At 38.4% G+C, this 20,335-nt stretch overlaps 1 protein-coding gene across 1 annotated transcript in view; it reads left to right on the top strand.

Annotated features, from left to right (window-relative positions):
- Positions 1-20,335, top strand: part of FBN2 (fibrillin 2) — a 120,567-nt gene that overhangs the window by 51,181 nt on the left and 49,051 nt on the right. Inside the window, exons 18-26 of the mRNA XM_017735475.1 lie at positions 1,989-2,141; positions 2,883-2,936; positions 6,243-6,368; positions 8,672-8,797; positions 13,778-13,897; positions 17,585-17,722; positions 19,002-19,052; positions 19,222-19,347; positions 20,306-20,333. Coding sequence (XP_017590964.1) covers positions 1,989-2,141; positions 2,883-2,936; positions 6,243-6,368; positions 8,672-8,797; positions 13,778-13,897; positions 17,585-17,722; positions 19,002-19,052; positions 19,222-19,347; positions 20,306-20,333 — 922 coding nt within the window. The remainder of the gene's footprint in view (positions 1-1,988; positions 2,142-2,882; positions 2,937-6,242; positions 6,369-8,671; positions 8,798-13,777; positions 13,898-17,584; positions 17,723-19,001; positions 19,053-19,221; positions 19,348-20,305; positions 20,334-20,335) is intronic.

The raw sequence follows: 20,335 nt of genomic DNA, 5'->3' as shown, positions 1-20,335 counted from the left end.
CTAATCTCTGATCCAGGGCATAAAATAAATTCTTAGTGCTCTGAGGGCAGTGATTGAAGCCCCCTTGCTCATGGCAGAACTTGTCAGAGTGGCAACTGGGCTTTTCTGAGGTGGAGGGAAAGGATATGATGCCACTAATTATTTTGCAAAGTAAATGAACACACGTTTCTTGTGCAAAAGTCCTCAACTGTTTCCCAGAATTGTAATCTTTTCCTGATGTCAAGTGCAAGCAAACTGTACTGGCTTCACCTAGATTCTTGGCAAAGAAAAAATTCTAAAATTTAGGACATATTTAGCTATTCTCCAGAACTATCTGTTCCATGGGATACCAAAAGCAAGAGAAAACATTTATGTGCAGGCAGTACTGTTATACAGGAGCCAGCTTACAACACTCAAAGAGCAGACAGAACACATAAGGAATTGCCAGTTCTTATTTGGATTGGCACTGGATATTCAACATTCACTGTAAAACTTTTCATGCAACTTCTCTTTGTTGTTTTGGGGTCAAACTTCAAGCAAGTGACTGTCTGGATTCCCTCAAGCCCATTTCAGTTTCTGAGTCCACTCAGGCTCATGTCCAGGCCACAAGGCATGGTAGTTTTACTGGGGGACTGACAAGGAGCATAAATTAAAACCGTATTCTGTCCTGGCCCATAAAGATACCTGAAACGAAGAGTATTTCTGGAGCTCCAACAGTGTCAGCAGAATTACAGGAGTCAAAAGTAAAGACTGTTTATATGTATCTTTCAGTTCTCAACTACACATTTTTAGAAGAACTGTCCAGTCACATGCTTGTTAAAAGATCTCTAATACTATCTTGTAAGCAAACATGAAAAAGGCATTGAACCCTAGAAAGACCAAAAACTGAAGAGAGCAACAAAAAACAAAAAACAAAATGCATAAAAAGCAGTTTTGGAGACATTCCCATAGTTCTTGGATAAGTATAGGAGATGATTATTCCTCTAAAAGTAGGTATGGAGTGTCTGCCTTGGAAGATGCTTCTTACTATATTTTACTGGTCAAGGCTGTTAAATTGATTTATGTGACTAAATCAGCTGTAAGATTGGCAGCATGGTGAGTCCTACAGGTGTATGGTTGACCTGTATAACTTTTCTGCTGTCTTTTTTTCGCATTATTTTTGAAGTTGAAGAACCTTTCAGGTGTTATGTGTTGTATGATAAGTGCTGGTTTATCTTTGTTATCATTTGCAGCCCTCTCCCCAAGGCTGGCACTGTAACTTCCAGAGTGGGTTTTTAATCACAAACCCCTAGAAGTTTCTTACACTCTGGGCAGTACTGCTGCTCTCCTCACTGCCTAGTTGTGTGTAAGATTTGCTAAATTGCTGTTCCCAGCTAGATTTTGGGGCCTCTTTGGTGTGCTAATCCAGCAATGGTGCCTGTTTACACATAAATTTACTAAGATGGTCATGTCTTGTAAATGCTGGTCTGAACAATCTGCTAAAATTGCATTTCTGTTCATAATTTTGTAAATACAGCTGGAGATCATTGTTTCTTCTTTCAGAAGCAGGTATTCTCTCATATTACCAGCCCTGGGCTGCTGGTGAGTTACCCTACCTGAGGAATCATTTTGGAAGTAAGAGATGTCTCTGGTACTTCTCAAAGGGGAAAATCAGCCACCACATGCTGATCCAGGCCCTTCTGTGTTTCTTACTGGGATATGTGTTGATGGATTTACAGAGCTGCTTCAGGATGTGGGTCATCTTTGCTGGGTCCTGTGTAATGCTTTTGAATCAAGTCATGAAATGCTGGTTTTGGTGGTTTTAAAGTGCTCTGGAGAAAGCCCCAGGAGGTAACCACATTGAGATTTGGCCTTGGTGCCATCAGCATTATTAAGGCAGTGCAGATGTAGCCAGTGTGACCTTTTTGTTGACCAAAAAAGGGGTTTTAGCTTTTGCTGGGATAGTATGCATACATTGCACTCTTAGCCTAAGGAAATAATGATTTGTTCCCTTGTCCTTTTTTTTTTAGACACTCATGTGCGTAGCACATGCTATGGAGGCATCAGAAAAGGGCTGTGTGTCCGTCCCTTCCCTGGTGCTGTGACAAAGTCTGAATGCTGCTGTGCCAGCCCTGACTATGGCTTTGGAGAGCCATGTCATCCCTGCCCTGCTAAAAACTCAGGTAAAATTTTGTGTTTATTTAAGTAGTACAGTGAAAATACAGACTTAAAAAAAAAAATCTTGTTGAGATCACGTTGTCGATTTTTTTATGCCCTAAAGAAAAGTGAATAGGGTACACATGGGTGAATTGTGGGTTCCTGAATTAAGTGTTTGCTATAAGTAATAATTCTTGCAAGAGAATAAGCAGAATTCTCCAATGAATCAGTAAATTTCCTGGTCCAGTCAGTCCAGTTTAAAAAAGCAGCCGTTATTATTTCCAGAAATCTGTATTTCATGTTATAAGAATCAATTCTTTAGGCAAACCAGATAGATTAAAAAAAGAAAAATCTTTTGACTGCAGAACTGAGATGATGCATCTTGGACAGAATTTCCATTCAGTGTTATTTTCTGAAGCAGCAGATGACTACTTAGAAAAAAAGAAGCAAAACTGACATTGTGATTTAAAGCAGTAAATGAAAAGGGCATCGTGTCAAGACTGTAAAGAAATCACCTGAGTGTTTAACTCTTTGTCATCTAATTTTGGTTTTGTGTATGTATGAAAGTTCAGGATGGAGTGCTGCCTGACAGATTTAACTAAATTATCTATAAATGGCTATTTCATGTGAACACTGGCATTTCGTTAGTTACATTGTAGAAAAATTAGTTTGGAAAAAAATCACGTAGATTTAGTTTAGGATGAAAGGAGTTGAAATACTGGAAATAACATTTTCTTTCCCCCAACATCTCTGCTTTAACTGAGCAGCTGAGTTCCATGGCCTGTGTAGCAGTGGAATTGGTATTACTGTTGATGGAAGAGGTATGTTGCATATTTTCTTTAATAATATGATTCAAAGTTAAAAATCCCTATCCTCAGAATTATGTTTTTTGATAACATACTAGAGTGGACTTTTCAACCTTAAGATTAATTTCTTGATTTTATTATTTTAATTCTCAAAGTACAGTATTTTTTACATTACAGTGTTTAAGAAAAGGCTGGAATTAATTCTCTACAACAGTGGATTTTGCCTGACCCTATCAAGAAAAAAAAGTAATCTGTCTCAGAGTTCTGACCTATAATATATATACTTTTTTTTTGAGATGAGAGATTTTTTGAGATTAGGCATAAAACAGCTCTCCCTCATTTGGGCAGTGACAGGAGTCACTTGTATTTGAAGTTGATTTTCATTCAGCTGAGATAGTAATAGAGCAGTTTTTCACTCCAGATCCAGTGTTCACTCATGCTTATTTGCATGGGCAGATTTTTTCTGTGTAGAGTTAAAACTGGGAAGGGAGCTTACTGAAAAAAGCATATCCTTGTGAAAAACAGTCCTGAAAGTGACCCCTTGCATTTAGTACTGGGAGCTGTAAAGCTCCAGATCCTTTTTCTAGTACCACAGAGACAAGGATTTTAAAAACTAATGGCTGAGCCAGGCCTGAAGTAAGGGCAAATCATGCTGCAGTTGCCAGATAAGTAAAATGGGTTGAAGAAGGAATAGGGGAATACAGGAACACCAATTTATTGCTGTGTTATAATAATTATCCTTTTCAGCATTAAAACTCCTGTTCCATTCAGCACGAACAGAATGAGAACTCCCATCATTATATTTAGTAATGGCCTAAATAACTTTTTAAAACAACACTGTAATAAAAGAAATTCTGTTTTTGTTCAGTGCTGTATGTATCTGCATATTTTTTTTCTTAATAGCTTGACATGTTGCAAGCTTACAAGTAATCTGAAATCCACAGAATTTGTGAATTGTCTCAGTTTACTTTTCAGTGAATTATACATGGTCTGTTGAAGAATCTCTGCCTCAGATAAATAATGTCAGCATTCAGTAGTGCTGTTGTACAAGCAGCATCCTGCCATGAGAACTTGCATGCAGCCTGGTAGGGAGGTCATGTGTCCTTTTGGATACATGGAAAATACAGTTTCTCATTAAAACATTAAAACAACTGTGCTGTCTACCAAATGCATGACAAAGATCATGGGTTCATGTCTCAGCTAAAGTCCTTCTTTGTTCAGGTTTCTAGAGCAAACACAGGATTCTCTGTACATCTTGTACAGCAACATTGCAGTCAATTTTCATGCTGCTGCTCCTGTCACTGACTGTACACTGCTTGTGTGGCTTGTCCCCAGGATTCAAGCATGTTTAGTAAGCTACAGAATACATTTTGCTCTAAAGAAAATACAAATCTGAAGTAGTACACTAAATCGTATTTTCTTATTAATTTTTTCAGGTGTCTCATAGCATTGAGTTTTATCCAGGGATAGCATGGTTTTCCCAAATGCATATGTGATTAAATGTAAATCAGTATCTAAACTGCACTGTGATTAGAGAGGGAAATGTTCTTTACAAAAAGTTGAGCCCTACAAGTATAAAACAAGCCTTTCATGAAGTCACAGCTAGGCCAGCATCCCCTCTGTTCTTTCCTGGGCTTGGGAAAGGAACTATTTAAAGTAATGGGCTTACCATATGGGAAGAAGGAAAATATTGAAAAACCCTCTTTTCCTTAGAGGCAGAAAGTATTAAAATTAGTCCATTCCTGGTCTTATAGTTCATATGAATATTTTGGAATTTTCCAACTACAGCAGAAATTTTATATGGGACTGTAAATCAGGAATATAACTCATCCATCATCCTGTTCTGTCTACCTGAGAAAAATTTTAAATTTTCAACAAGTTCTTACAGGACTGAATAGGCTGTAGTTTTCACCTATGCATTACTGCTGTATTAGGAAAATTCTTGTGTCACCTTATAAATTATAACTTCTTATCTAGATCCCTAAACCACAGGCACTGAGTGCACAGTCTAGGTATTTTGCATCAAGTTTTTTCTTACAGACACATAGTTCCCTGTCAATTTAGGTTGGAAAGGATATCTGGACGTCATCCAACATAACCTTCTGCTCAGAGCAGCAGTATCATCAAAGTTGAACCATTTCTCAAGGCCTTGCCTGGTGGAATTTGGAAAATATCCAAGGATGGAGTTCCCATAGCCTCTTTGGGCAGTTTGCTCCAGTGTTTAGCCACACTTGTGGCGAAGAATTGTTTTCCTGGTGTTTAATTTAAGTTTCCACTGTTGTATCTTGCAAATGGTCTCTTGCCATGTCATTGTGCACCTCAAAGAGGAGTCTGGTTCCATCTTCTCTGTAATCATCTGATAAGATCAAGGAACTGCTGTTAGAGGTCACTCTGATATTTCCTCTTTTCAGCTGAACAAATCCAGTCCCTTCAGTCTCTTCTTACATCTCAGGCACTGATGCTGCTGAGGGAATTCAGTCACAGTGACATGAGCTGTGTGTAGTCAGGAGACCTTTGGAGCATGCTGAAGGGACAATATCTTAATCCAGGTGATAGTTTAAACATAGCAGAGGCGTTACTGGGTCTGTTGATTACCAACACAGCTGAACTAATTAGTGATGTCAAGACTGATGGCAACCTGGACTGCATTGGTCATGCCCTGGTGGAACTCGTACTCTTGAGGGACCAGGTGAAGAGTAAAGACAGCACTGAATTTTATGAGCATGAACTTTCAGTTGTTAAAGGCATCAGTGGATGGGATTCCATGGGAAACTGCCCTCAGGTTTAAAGGAGCAGAACAGAGCTTTGAGGATATTTTCCTGATATCACAAGAGCTCTTTGCTTGTGCATGTAAGAAATCAGGCAAGGAAGGCAAACACCAGCATGGCTGAATGAGGACCTTCTGATCAAACTGAAGTGTAAGAAGGAAATGCACAGTCAGTGGAACCAGGGAAGAATCTGTGAGGAGTACAGGAAAGCTGCCCAGATGTGTAGGCATGGGATTGGGAAAGCTAGGGGCACGCTGGGGCTGAGTTGGGAAGGAGTGCCAAGACAGGCTTCTATAGGTGCCTTAGGAGGCTTGAGGAGTGGACCCATATAAAGTGGCCCAAACCTGGACACAGTATTGCAGGTTCAGCCTTCTAGTGTCAAACAAAGGAGAATAATCACTTGTTTCAGCCTTCTGTCTGCACCTGTGCTGTACCTTGGTTCTGAATGACAGCCTCCACATCCAGTGAGTCAGGTGTTGCCCACACCTCTCACAGGAACAGGTTTGTCATACCTGTCAGTGTCTGATTATCTTCTGTTGTTGTGCTAATACAGATATTAATGAGTGTGCTTTGGATCCTGATATTTGCTCCAATGGGATTTGTGAAAACCTGCGTGGCAGCTATCGCTGTAACTGCAACAGTGGCTACGAGCCTGACCCTGCTGGAACCAATTGTGTGGGTGAGTTGTTGTTTTTTATTGTGGCTGAATTATTTATCACTACATTGATGCTGATTTGACCTGACTGAATTTAGGTTGCAAGGCACCTGCTTCTTCAAGTTATAATGAAAATGCAGAAAATCTGGAATGGTGCTTTTCTCAGTTGCTGCATAGTTATTATTCTTACTGTATGTTTTCCTGTCGTTTAGTGGGTGAGTACTGCTGTTTGGGAAGTGTAAGCAGGAGATAACACTTCAGGTTTCGTTCTCTGTCTAATTAATTTTATTATTCATGGTCATACATGAAATCCAGTGTTTTTTTCTTTTGGGAATTCTTACATCCAAAAAAAGTGTATTATACCACAAGTGCATTGTACAATAATGTTGCTTATAGCCTTGTAATTTTAAGCAGAAAGGTGAAGTTTGGTTAAATTACAAGCTAATGGAAGTTTCTCTGAAACCATCAGGATACTTAAAGTATCGTCCTTAAGTACTGTGTTTATTTTGCACGTAAAGGTTTACTGACCTGTCACTGCTGTTTGTGCTCAACAAACCCCCACCATTTCTGGTGGGCAAAACCTGGTCCATATAGCTGTGGTACAGTTTTCATATCAAACATACCTTCTTGGTGATGCAAAGCAAACAAAAAGTAAAGAAAGTGTTTCCTTTCATCTGCTCAAATAAAGGAACTTTACAGCTAGTTACTTCCTAAAGCCCTAAGTACTACCTTTTGTCAGAAAAAGCACTGCTGCAGAAAATTATTGGTGTTTTTCTTTTTAAAATGCTTCAGGTACTATTCATTCTCCAAGTGGATTTTATGGGAAGGGATTTTATTTATCTAGTTACTCTTGGGACTAGGTAAGTGCTAGTATAATCTATGTATTTACTTAAATAAAGATAAAGCTCACTGAATGTGAAGAAGTGTTTACTCTTAGATAGAATTTTTCCATGAAAGAACTGAATTATGAGCACAGAGATAAAAGGGTGAAAGATTTTAATTAAAGACATAGATTATGAGATGCCAGGAAATAGAAATGGTAATCAGTCAGAATGCAGACAGTATTTTTGCCAGGTCAGAGTGGGTTTAGAGCATGAGCTATGTTGTTCTGTGTTTTTACAGAGCGTATCACAACAGATTGCAGTCCAAATCTGAAGTTATTCTATGAGATTCTAAGGAAATAAAGCATTCATCATGCTGCAGTTTGGGTTAAAGGATTGTATGACAATAAGCTGAAATTGCTCTTGAAAATTTAAATTTACAAATCCATCTGCCTTTCCGTGGTTGAAATCAGATGAAGTTAAATTAAGGACAGGTTAGTTTAGAAGAGCTGTTTTTTAATTCATGGCTGCCAGACATAAATCTTGGATTCATCATCTGGGGAAACTTAGGCTTTATTGTCTGAATCCTAAATGTATTCATAAGCACAAGTTGGAAAATCTAAAGTAGTTGGGGAAACCAAAATTCTCCAGATTGTAGTTATAGTGCATTCTCACTTCTCTATTTTTAAACTTAAAAGCTCTCTAAAAGTCTATTTGATTTAAGATTTCAGTTGCAGTATTAGGTTTGGGAACTCAAGCAGACAGTAAAGAGGAGACACCCTGAAACAGGATAAAACGTCAGATTTATCCGTACTTACTCTATCAATATTCTTCTATATGCTTAGGTTATTGTAACATGTGATGGGCATTAGAAGAAAAGGCTTGAAATGATAGATTTTTTTTTTCTTTCATAGAATTAATAATAGGGCAATGAGGAAGACACATTACTTTTTATTAGAATTATTTTCAGTTAGTTTAAGAGAAGTTCAGGGAATTATGTTAAGATATGGGATTTTCCTAGTCAGTGTGCTTGATATCCTGGTGTTAATCATAGGGTTTTTTTTAAATACAGTGCTCTTCTGGAGGGGAGGTACATGTGTACTCTTGAGATGACTGCCATACATGAACTGTACAGGATAGATTTTAATGTACTTCATGGATAACAAAAACAATTTTAGCCTATTAAACAGAGTTAGAACAGTAATTAACACACCGCTGTTTGTGTGTTTAAAAAAAATAGTTAAAATACTGTTTTCAAAGCAAATAGACCTTCCTGAATTCATATGGTGTAGACACACTAATGACAAGGTCATTGCAGGAAAACATAATTATTCTTTTAAGACTGACCATTAACTAATTTTTGAGCTTGCTAGTAAAAAAAAAAAAAAAACAACCAAAACTTTAGAGGCAGAACAGAAATTTTTGCAGTAAAAACCTGAAAATGAGTTAGATCTTTGAAACTAAGAACTGTCATTTTTGGTCATGGTCTGACTCCTGTCTCTGCAGACGTTGACGAGTGCTCCATGAACGGGCTGCTGTGTGACAATGGGCTCTGCCGGAACACCCCGGGCAGCTACAGCTGCTCCTGCCCCAAGGGTTACCTGTTCAGCTCGGAGACAGACACCTGTGAAGGTGAGGAACCTGCAAGTTGTGTCCATTTGGTTGTCTATTGTGTCACATCGAAGCAAAATGATCACAGGAGATACCAGAGGAGAAGAGAGAGCTGTGATGTTGCACAAATCTTCACATTCCTCCTGTAATTTCTATGCAGTACTTTTTATTGTGCTGGGTATTGCTGTTGAATTTCTTTTAAAGTAATAATTTTGGTTTTATATGAAAATGCTTTCCTTTCCTTAGCTACAACGTTTTTAAACTACAATAGAGGGCAATATGTGCTTGTCTTTGACCATGTACCAGGAACACCGTGTCTGTCATTTAGGAAAATGCATCTGTTTTGATCACAGACTCTCCTTTTTCTTTTCTCCCTTCTTCTCTCCCTTCAGTCTGTGGTGATAGTTAATTCTAGCTCAAATCCTGTTATGTGTGATGCATTCCAGGATCTGGATATTACTGCCTAGTAATACTAAAATTGTCCTTTATTTTTACAGTGTAATCAAAATTGCTTTCTTATATTACTATTTAACACAGATGTTAAAGCTGAAAAAATGTCATATAGCAGAAACTAATGATAAATTTTAATTAATTTAAAAAAAATATGGAAAGCTGTACCAAAAAAAGAATAAAGTTTGATGTATTAGCTTATGTGCCAACTCTTAATTAGTATTTGGTGTAGTAGAATTTTAGTGGTCCTCTTTATTTTTTGTTTGGTTCCACAGTCCGTAAATCTCAGCATTTGTGATCATTAGAAAGTTTTTATAGTAAATGGTTTTGCATTTCTGTGAGTGATGGGGAAGCTATAATTTCCTGTTGCAAAACTCTTGTTATGTGAACCAGTGTAATCACCCAGATTTTTCTGAAGTGGTGGAAGATGTTATTGTCCTCAGCTCCTTGTTATTATTGATCAGGTGGAAGTTACTGCCATACAGCTAAGCAAACATATAGAAAGGAAAGTGGAAATGTTTTAGGTTCTGGTGGTATAAAGTCATTCACATGTTCTATACAAAACTTCCTCACTCCTTCTGTGCAAAATAAATTATATTCCTTTATATTTTAATACATGTGGGTTTCACAGGTCACCTTTAAGAGTTAGTTCTTGCTCTTTCTGCATGTTGCACTTGGGTAGCACTTGTTCAGATTGGGGCTTTTCTTGTGCCAACCCCCATGGATTTACAGAGCTTTCTGTGCCAAGTTGTCTCAGTGCCTATCTACCCACAGTGCAAAGGAATTTATTCTTCAGGGTATGTCTCTGTGATTAGTGTCTCTGCACAGGAAGTTTCTGGCTGTGGAAACAGTGTACTGTGTGCCCTTAATGTGCATGTTTCTTGAGGAATCTTCTAGATAGAAAACTGATACAGTATGGTAAGGGGAGGTGTTACGACCAAGAACATCAGACCAGAAAACAGTGACCTAAAGCTAGGTGCATGAGAAGCCAGAATGCAAACAACCCAGCCAATCTTGTCGAATTAAAATGTATCTACATTTTCAAGCAGTAAACTTAGATTTATTTTTTTAGGGTAATAATACTATTAATATGTTATACATCTTTAATCTCATTGTTAGGTTGACATCTAAATTTAGCCAGTGAGGTAAAAAAAGCTGGTCAGGAGGGGTTTTGTGTAAAAGTGTCTGTAAAACCTATTAAATGTGTTGCATTTTTGCTCCTATTGAGTAGGCAGTAGTAATGCTGGGTTGGCAGCAGAGAAAGAAATTACTCTTTTTCTGCCCAAATCCTGTTTCTTGTAATTCGTTTTGGAGTTACAAGTTCACTGGTTGTAAAATCCTGCTGTAGTCAGGAGCTCTGTGCTGAGCTCTGAAAATGCTCTGATGCTTATTACTCACCACTGTATTTTTAATATGACTCTCATCAGCAACTCTGAAGAAACAACAAAACCCTTCACTGGTTTTGTTTGTAGTTCAATTGAAATTTTTTATCAATTTGATGTGAGGAGTAGGAGACTGGTTTGAGGCTCCAGAGTCTGTGAAAGTTGAGATTTTTATGACAAGCTCCATGGTTTAGTTTGTGTTTCCAGTGACATAACTAGTTAAATGTAAACCAGATGTGCTTTGAAGTTCATTTCCAGGAATGTACAGCAGACTGTTTCAATTTTTGTTTCTCTGACGTTTACAATGTACACTCACTTCACTTAAGAGAAAAAACATTTTAAAGCATGCCTCAACAAAAATCTTCATACATACTGGTTTTTATTTTAAAATACAAAATAGTGTTAAAATCAGTTTGGTTTCTTGCTTGCTCTTTCAAAAATTACCATTTATTATTATTGTGAGAAGGTGGAGGGAAACAATTTTTGGCGTTTGTTTACAATGAGCATATGATTCTTTTTCACTCTATTCAACAGTGCACTAATGCTGAAATGCATTTAATATCATCTTTTAATCTTTTTTTTTTCCTGGATGCTGGTTTTGGGATGTAGTCAATGCACTATTATCAGCCTATTACTACCCAAATTCATTGGGTTTGGGGTTTTGTTTCTTTTTTTTTTCTTCTTTCTTAGCAAAGTTTTAAAGCATATCAAATGGAGAAAGGCCTAGAACATGGCCCATGAAGCCAAGTGAGCTGCCTCTACTTTTCAAAAAGTGTTGAACTTTGGCCCCTCCATGTCCACTTTTTCCTTTCTTTGGCTGTAGTTTTGGGAACATTGGCTTCCAGGTGAGGCCCTCAATTATTTTTTTGTCAGGTTTGGGTTTAAAATCTGAAAATTTGAAAAAAAAAAGTCTTCCCCTTGAGGAGGATTGATTGCAATCCTAACTTGCTAAATTCCAGGGAGAATTAAACATAGGCGTGATAACCTCATATTACCTCTATAAATGCACTTTAAGTTTCATGCATCTTCTTAATATTTTCTTAATGAGGTTGAAGTGATGTTTTGGATAGTGGCACCTGTCTGCTTTTTACTTTGTATTGCACACTGGTTTTGTCTGTGCAAAGCTGTGTGGTTGGTTGAACTGCCAGCTCTTAAAACAATGTGACACTTTACATGAAGATCACCTGTTTCCAGCTTTAAATACCTTCACAGATGATGCCTGGTCCCTCATGGCAACTTCTCTGAAGCTGCAACTTTGTAAAAGAAGGGAAGAACACTCATGATTGATTGGACAGAGAACACATCACTTCAATTTTTTTAGTTTGTCCTGTCTTCTCAATTTTTTTCTCACTTTTTTTAAAGCTAGGCAAACTTCTGAAAGCAAGATGGCAGATGGAGAGGAAGCAAAAGTCTGTCTTTCTCCCAGAGCATGTCTGTTCAGAGGATTATTTGACATAAAGTGCATACTTGAGATCACTTATTTGTGTCACTGTGATTTATGATTTATTTGGTTTCTCTGCAAGAGCAGGAGAGACCACTCCCCACTACCAGGTGCTGCTGGTGGAGGGAGAGTGTGGGAAGCAACAGAGGCAGGGAGCATTCCTTGGGTAATAAAAACGGAGACAATAGAGTATAAAATATATTCACAGGGAGGAGAAGGCCTTGGTGCAGAGCAGATAATTGCTGGTGGGGACTCTGGATTGCCAGCTTGGATACAGAGGGACTTGTAGCTTATTCTCAGAACTAACAATGAGGCACATTGTCCTGACCTGATAAAGCCTCTTAGCTTTTATATCTCTGCATCTGTGTATGATTAATCTGTAAAATGGGCGATCCACAGTTTGAGAGTAGGCTTCAGAAACATAAAGCTCTGTCGTTGTTCAGAAAGTTGTCAAAGACAAGCCCTGTTTGCTCTTTGTAGATAAGTCCATTAAGTAAAGGATCTGTGAAAGCTGGTTTTAAATTAAGTGCTTGCTTTTGGCATGAAGAGAGACACCACTGTTTCCAAAGTTTACCGATTTCTGGGTATTTTTATCCCTCTCTCTCTCTCTCTCTTTTTTTTCCTTTTTTTTATTTCCTAATAATATATGCATATTATTAAATGATATATTTTTAAGTACTTATTCCTTCCTGTGATGTACCTCTCTAGTGAAATGAAGGCTTGATGCATCATATCAAAATAGCAAATAGTAACTCTTAGAAAAATTTTTAAAAATACAGAAGATATTTCAATTTGCCTTGAAAATGATCTCTTGATGTTATTACTATCTTCAGGGCTTAGCTAGATACTGCTAAGGTTATAATTAATTTAAATTAAGCTGGTTTAATTTATGGATATTATTGCTAGCACGTATAAGCAAGCACTAAACATTTTTTTACTTCTAGCCTGCCAAAAGGAAATGTTTGGATTAGAATGTACAACTTAATTCAGGACCCATATAAAAAAAATAAATTGGTTGGGTTCAGGAAGAAATGGTGAATGTGCATCAGCAATTCTCTTTGGAGAGAATTTTTCAGTGTTGTTTTAATCTTTAAACTGATTCCACTTTAAAAAAAAATCAGCAAATAATGCTGTCTGCAGGGGTCCTATTCTTGCATGTGAACAGGCTTAAAAACCTCACAGGGATAATAAACAGGATTTAGGGGCTAAAGAGAAGTACCATTTACAGTGTTCCAGTTACTCCTATTTCTTCGACATTTCCATAACTAGAGAATTGCAGCCAGCATTGTGATATTTTGCTTCTGACAGGGTTTTCTTAATTCTTCTCATGGAGCCATAAATGACAGAAACAATGAGGACTTTGTTTGTGCTCTGTATGGTGTGGCTGGGAATGCATTTGCATTCTGTGAAAAAAGAGTTTTGTTTTCTCACGGGACGGTTGTAATTGATGCTGGAGAACTTTATGGTCCATGGTGTTGGAAATCAACTGTCCTTGTAGAAAAGGGCCATTTAATTAACACTGTCAAAATATGTGCACTTCAAAATACAGGCTACCTGTCTGTCCCTGTACCTTTTGAATGCCTTGCTGGGAGGAGTGGAGGGACAAATATTCCAGGCAGTCCTGGCCCCTCATAGGCTACAACAGCATTTAGAGAGTATAAATTACTGTGTAATACTTCCCAGAAGCACACTGTAGTTCTAATAATGTCCTTTGTTTCTGGATTACAGATATAAATGAATGTGAAAGCAGCCCATGTGTCAATGGTGCCTGCAGGAACAACCTTGGATCGTTCCACTGTGAATGTTCCTCCGGCAGCAAGTTGGACCCTACAGGACTGATTTGTATTGGTGGGTATTTCCTCCTGTTATTTTCCCTTTTTATAAATAAATACATATATATATATATGTACACACATATTCTACATATATATATAAATTTTAGTGTCCTTTGATTATTCTATTGGGAAAAAAGCAGAATGCTGCAGAGATTTTATTGGAGTAAGCAGCAACAGTTGCTTGCAGGATGTCATTGGCATTATCACCTGAAGCCATTTATTAATTATGGTTTTTTCCTTGCCTTTCAAGAAAACTCACAAGGATTGCAGTTATCTACACATTGCAGGTCTTCATAAGCTGCCATTGTTTCATACTATTTCTGTAGCATAATTGAAATTATTGTAGGATATGTGTGGTGCTCCAGCTGGATGTGGTGTCATTAATAACTGGGTGTCATTAGTAAGTGAGTGATGCTAATTTTAAATGTTACTTTTGTTTTCAGATGGATTTGTTTGGCATTTTTCATTCAAATTTCCTGCCTTGTCAGGATTTTCTTAAGATGGAAAAATGAATGCAAAGACTCAAGTTTCTATTTAATGGTGGAATTCTTCCATGCCTTCATATTTTTTTTAAGTGAATGTTACTTTTGTGCCTAAGCCTTCTCTTATATTTCCTTGTAACATCACTTGCAGGTGAAGTTTATTATTGGTTTTTTTTCTGTTCATGTTGTGCTAATTTCTTGATATAACCACACTAACCTATGCTTTTTTGTACCTCTTATTTTTAATTTTCTTTTGTTCTCACATCCAAAGGGGCCACAAGTTCACCAAGAGCCTAATTACAACAGTGTTCTGGATTTACTTTGCAAATGGTTTTCATTGGATTGTTTACAGTGTGAGGCCTGGATAGCAGTGATAAATAACATAAAATATAAACAAACCAAAAAAAGTAGCTGAGTAGTCAGATGAAAACTGAAGAACAGGATCCAGCTACATACTGTGAGCCTAATCATTAGTTTTTCATGTTGACAAAAATTGTCTTAGGAACAATGTTTTTGTACTGCAAGTGTGAATATGTTAAGACAGAAGGGTCAGAAGTAGAGCTGATGCAAGACATACAGATTGTTACTGCTAGAGCCCAGTTTTTCACCTTGGACGAAATTTCATTGGCATTTGAAGCCTTGAGAGGAGGGCAGGCTGGGTTATTGAAAAGTGAGTGAGGGGCTGGAGGCTACAGGTGGTTGATTTGCTGTGTGGAAAAACTTACAAATGTTCTTATCATATGTATGCCATTTTAAATCTCAAGTTGATTTTCCCGTTACCACTGTAGAGAAAGACTTGTATATTGATCCTAATTTTTTTTTTTTTTTTTATCAGACTGCCTCTGTAAAGCACTGCTGTAACAACAGATACCTTATTCCAAAACATAACTGAAGGGCTAAAATAGTATGGCGGTTTAGGATTTTTTTGTATTCTACTTAGGACTAATCAAAGTAAGGTAGTGTCAGATTCTGACTAGCTTTTTCTTTACTTTCAAACTTGCTCTCGTGTCAGAACCAGAATCAGTACCACATTATTCAGCATAGATGTAAGCCATTTGTCTCCTTCTGTGAGCTTTCCTGGGCAGAGAGAAAAATGCCTTGCTCGAATTACAGTCAGAATGCAATTCACAGCATTTGTACCAAAACCTTTAGCAAATGAGCGTTTTAAGTTCAGCAGTTACAGTAAAAACTTTCGGCAATAATATTGACATATTTTGCTTGCACATGGGCAGATTTTGCAATATTAGGACCATATTTGTGGAGGGGAAGAAAAGTGGAATTGTTTTTGAAGTATATTTGAAGTATACAAGTGTTTCGTTGCTGTTTTGGGAATTGCCCATACCTTAGGGTTACTGCCATTTGTGCTTTTTGAAATATCCACTGTTATATGCTTTTCATACAGATTTTAGTCAAGATTCGTGGAGCGCATACAGTGCACAGTAAGTAGGATACCATCTGCCTGTAGTATGCATATACTCTTCTTCAAGTTAGAATCAAAGGGATAAGAGCAACAGAAGGAATGTTATGATGTTGCATAATAACCCTTTCACCAAAGATTTTGTCTGGGCAAAAGAGAGGATGCAGAATAAAGGAATAGCCTGAAAAAGATAAAACAAGCAGACTTTGGCAGGATAATGTGGATGCAGCTGGTATGAGCAGAGGCACCTGCTAATTAGTAGAATTCAAATAATTTTTGAGATACTGGTTTTGATTTTTCCCTCCTATAAAGCTCACTAGTAAGAGGAAATAATATTGAGCTCTGTATTTCTGCACTTGTTCAACTGTGGAGCTCTGTCCCACGTGTTTGAGGCCAATGTTCACCTAAATAATACAACTGGTTTACACTTAAATATTAATGAAATACCCTGCCCAGTTTCTGGGGCTGATTTCAGTCGCATTCTTGGGAGAGTTTTTTTCTGTTGATTTAACCAAAGAAAGGTTGTGCTCCCTGTGGTCCATATAATTTTTTAGCATGATGATTTTGTAGAAAAGTTGAAGCTGTTTGGAAAAAAATAAGTTGGAATGATTCTTCTGTCTTAAGCACATTGTTCCTCAACGTGAGGTACTAGTAATGCATCTGGCCTTCTGCACATGTAATATAAGTAAATCTTAAACCCAAGTCCTATTCTCCCATTTGTCATCAAACTAAATTTGTCCGGGTCACTTGCTTAGCTTTACACTCTGAGTATGCAACTGCATTAAAACCCTGCCCAGGCTGATCTCCCAGTTTGGGTCTAACCTTACGGGCTGCTTTTGCTGTCTGATCACCAAGCTTGTTGCCTGCCTCAAGAAATGTTGTACCATTTGAGTGTAACTTTGTAAAGGTAGCAAGCAAAGGTGCAGAAGATACAACTTGTAAAGTATGTACCTGATTTGAGATCTGACTGATGTTTCAAAAAATTACTCAGGCACTGAAATAACAGATTTTAAGATTTGGAGATTTGGGTATCTAAAAAGGACTTTCAGAGCATTTCAGGCAGCAGAGACAACAGTTTGACTAAAAGTCTTCTCTCTGCACAGGGGCTTTCTGGCCCATGGCAGAAGAGAGAAGCTGCTGCCTGATGGAGCTGGGAACTCCCCGGAATGGGCTTACCCTGACCTGGTCTGGGTTTCCAGCCTGGCTGTAACTCAGGGGATGGATGTGCTGGGCCTGAGTCCTCAGGAGCAGAGAGTGGAATACAGCTTAACAGGCGTGTTCAAAGTGTAGCTAATGCAGCAGCAGAACCAGGCCCCTAAAATAATATAGAACACTCCTACCCACAATATATATATTTTTTTTTAGATTTCCTTACAACCTTGAAGGCTCACCTTCAAGAGACACAAGAGCACCTGCATTTCAGAAAGGGTTCAGGCAGTCACCTGGGAAAGGCAGTCCCAGGTTGGGATCTCTGCTCTTGTTGTAACTTGTGTATTTTAGATGGATCAATCACTAGATGAATTAAACAAATAAATCCACTCAAGTGTCTGGAAGACCTCTGCCAGCTGTGGGACCTGGATTGTAAAATGCTTCAAGCAGTGTGCTTTGTTGCTCACTTTTAGTGATAGTGCTATCCCTTTACACCGGTTCTAAGCTAAAATGCGTACAAAATTATTCTTACTTGTTTTAAAAGACAGCTTGTGCTCCCTTGGTACTCTGCCTGCTGGTGTCATGGACGTAGCATGCCAGCTCTTTTGGCTGTGACAACTGTGTATTGTTTTTGTTTTCTGTTCTCTTGCAGACAGCCTGAAGGGGACTTGTTGGCTTAATATCCGAGACAGCCACTGTGAAGTCAACATCAATGGTGCCACACTGAAATCTGAATGCTGTGCTACCTTAGGAGCAGCTTGGGGCAGCCCATGTGAACGGTGTGAATTGGGTAGGCTCCAATACCCTGCATTTTTTGGGAGAAGGGAAGAAGTACCACTAGTAGATTCTTGTAGTCTCTGTATGTAAAAATAAAAAACTAAACAAAAAAAGCAACCAACCAAAACAAAACAAACAAAAATCATGGAAACCACTCCCCCCAAAAAACCCCTATGAAAATAACTTGTCTTATTTAGCATGACTTGCAATCTCCACCATCAGAGACCATTCTAATAACTTTGAAGCATACCAGGAAATAACAGGTGAATAAACCTCTTAATGGTTACAATATGTTTCATCTCCACAAGGACTGTGTATTGACTGGCATAGAGAGATAAAGGACTAAAACAGTAAAGTGAAATATCTGGTAAGATTCTGGAGGACCTTTTATGCTGTGGGCTGTTAACACTTTTTCCCCAGCTCTTTTCAAACACAGAGCTTATGTACCACTATGGATTGCAGAATAGTACTACTATGAGATTGCAGGGCTAGTTCTGGAAGCTGGAAGCAGAAATGCTAACTGTACTCTAGTTTATGGCAAAAATACTGATGCCCTTAAGGTTTGAATAATGCCACTAGCAGCTGAACTGGTGTCAGGATGTTTTATCCTCTTATTCTTGATTGTTACTGTGGGCATGTGTATCCCCACTAACAAGCAGAGTGCAAGCAGCATCCAGCAGAGCTCTTAGCTGTGCAGTGCAGCGAAGATATTCCTTTGGACTTCAGGAAGCAGCATGGTCAGGTTAAACTGGTAAAACTGCTCAAAACCTAATCAATCTGGACAGATAATTAGCTCAGATTGGGTGCATTTGGGCCCTGAATTTCCCATTCTGTAACTAGTTAAATTTCAGCAAGCTCTCAAATCACTCTATGATTGCTACATTTTACATGCCTATCATAAAGTAATCTCATTGCTCAGATCCATTATTCAGCTTTGGTGGGGGAAAAAAGCTGATAATTGATGTTACTACAGTTGTAAATCTTCAGGCCTCTGGAAGGAATTTTACCTTTTAGCTACATGTGACTGCAGAGACTGGTCTGATGAGATGCTGATCATTTCACTAAGGAAAGCACATGAGAAAGTAATGGTGTAGGAGTTAATTTTGTCAACTATTCACTTAGTTTAAGTTGCATATATGAGTCAATACTTTTCCTGTTTGAGGCTAGAATACTCCCTGCCTTACACAGTCAAATTATTAGGGAATTCTGAAGATACATTTATTTTTAAATCTTCTGCTGCTACCTTCCTGTCACTCTAAAGCAGTAACAATTTCTTTCTGGCTTGATTCCAGACACAGCTTGCTCTAGAGGATTTGCCAGAGTGAAGGGTGTTACCTGTGAAGGTGAAGTTTTTGCTTCTTACTCAAGACTTCCCCCCCCCTCCCCCTTCCTTTGAAAATGTGAAAAAAGGAGATTTACTGTGTTGTTTCTTTCCTGTCACTTAAGTTCTCCATAAAGCTGCAGCTCTCCTGGTGGGGTCAGCAGGTAACCGAACTCTTTGTGTCCCCACAGACATAAATGAGTGTGAGGTTTTCCCGGGGGTTTGTCCCAATGGGCGGTGCATCAACAGCAGAGGCTCCTTTCACTGCGAGTGCCCCGAGGGGCTGACCCTGGACGGGACGGGGCGAGTGTGTTTAGGTAAGAGCATACCCCACTTTCCCTCCTCTTCAGCTCTGTCCAACATCTCTCCAAAATCGTTCTTCCAGGGGCTTGAAAGAAAGCGTGGATTATTTCTGAGTTATCCCAAATAATACGCCTGCTAAGATATCTGTGCCAGTTTAGAGAAGAGCTAATAATTCCTTCGAGGAATGCATTTGTTTTGAGGCTTGTTTTGCCCTCAGTGCAGTCACTAGGCTGTGCTAAAGTGCTGTCCCTGCTCTGACTCCTGTTCAGGAACAGCAGTGTCCTGGGTGATGGATGGTGAGCACAAATATGCTGGTGCAAATTGGTCATTTTTCAGTGCACAGGCCTGTGTGTGGTTCTTTTCCTGGCATTTGGGTACACAAGTACAACATTTTGCTTGCACACTTGGTTGATCTGTCTTTTGGTTGACCTCCTTTGCTGCAAATAGGATGGACCCTTGAGTATAATAAGCATAATATTTAACTTTTCTGGAAACCCTACTGTTTTCTCCTTCTAACTGGGTTTAAAGTAAGCGTAACAACAATCAGGTTTTTTTATTTTTAATCTATATTCACTGTACTATTAATTTAGTAACATAAATATAGGGAGGAATTTATTTTTTTACCACAAGAGCCACAAAAGGGTCATTTTATAAGTGAGAGTATCTGGTACAGTAAAGAAATACGTGTGTCTGTCCTGTCAAATATACATAGAAACCTAAAACACATAGAAACCTGCATGAGGGGGTAAGGGTATATCTTGATGTTGGGGGACAATGAAGGAAATTCTTCTACTTTTTTGTGGTACAAGAAAGATCCAGAAATTTAAGTATAGTGCAGTGTTAGCAACTTCACATGGCTGAACACTACAGAAATGCAGAGTCTTGAGCAGAAGCTAAGCATTATGTGTGCTTGTGCCTGAGAAACAGCTGAGAAGAGGGATAAATGCCTGTTTTTCGCTCTGAAACGTGCAGATATTCGCATGGAGCAGTGCTACCTGAAGT

Source organism: Corvus brachyrhynchos, unplaced genomic scaffold, assembly GCF_000691975.1.
Source record: "Corvus brachyrhynchos isolate BGI_N302 unplaced genomic scaffold, ASM69197v1 scaffold325, whole genome shotgun sequence".
Classification (NCBI taxonomy): domain Eukaryota; kingdom Metazoa; phylum Chordata; class Aves; order Passeriformes; family Corvidae; genus Corvus; species Corvus brachyrhynchos.
The sequence above is the reverse complement of the archived record's forward strand: the minus strand, read 5'-3'. Positions and strand labels throughout refer to the sequence as shown.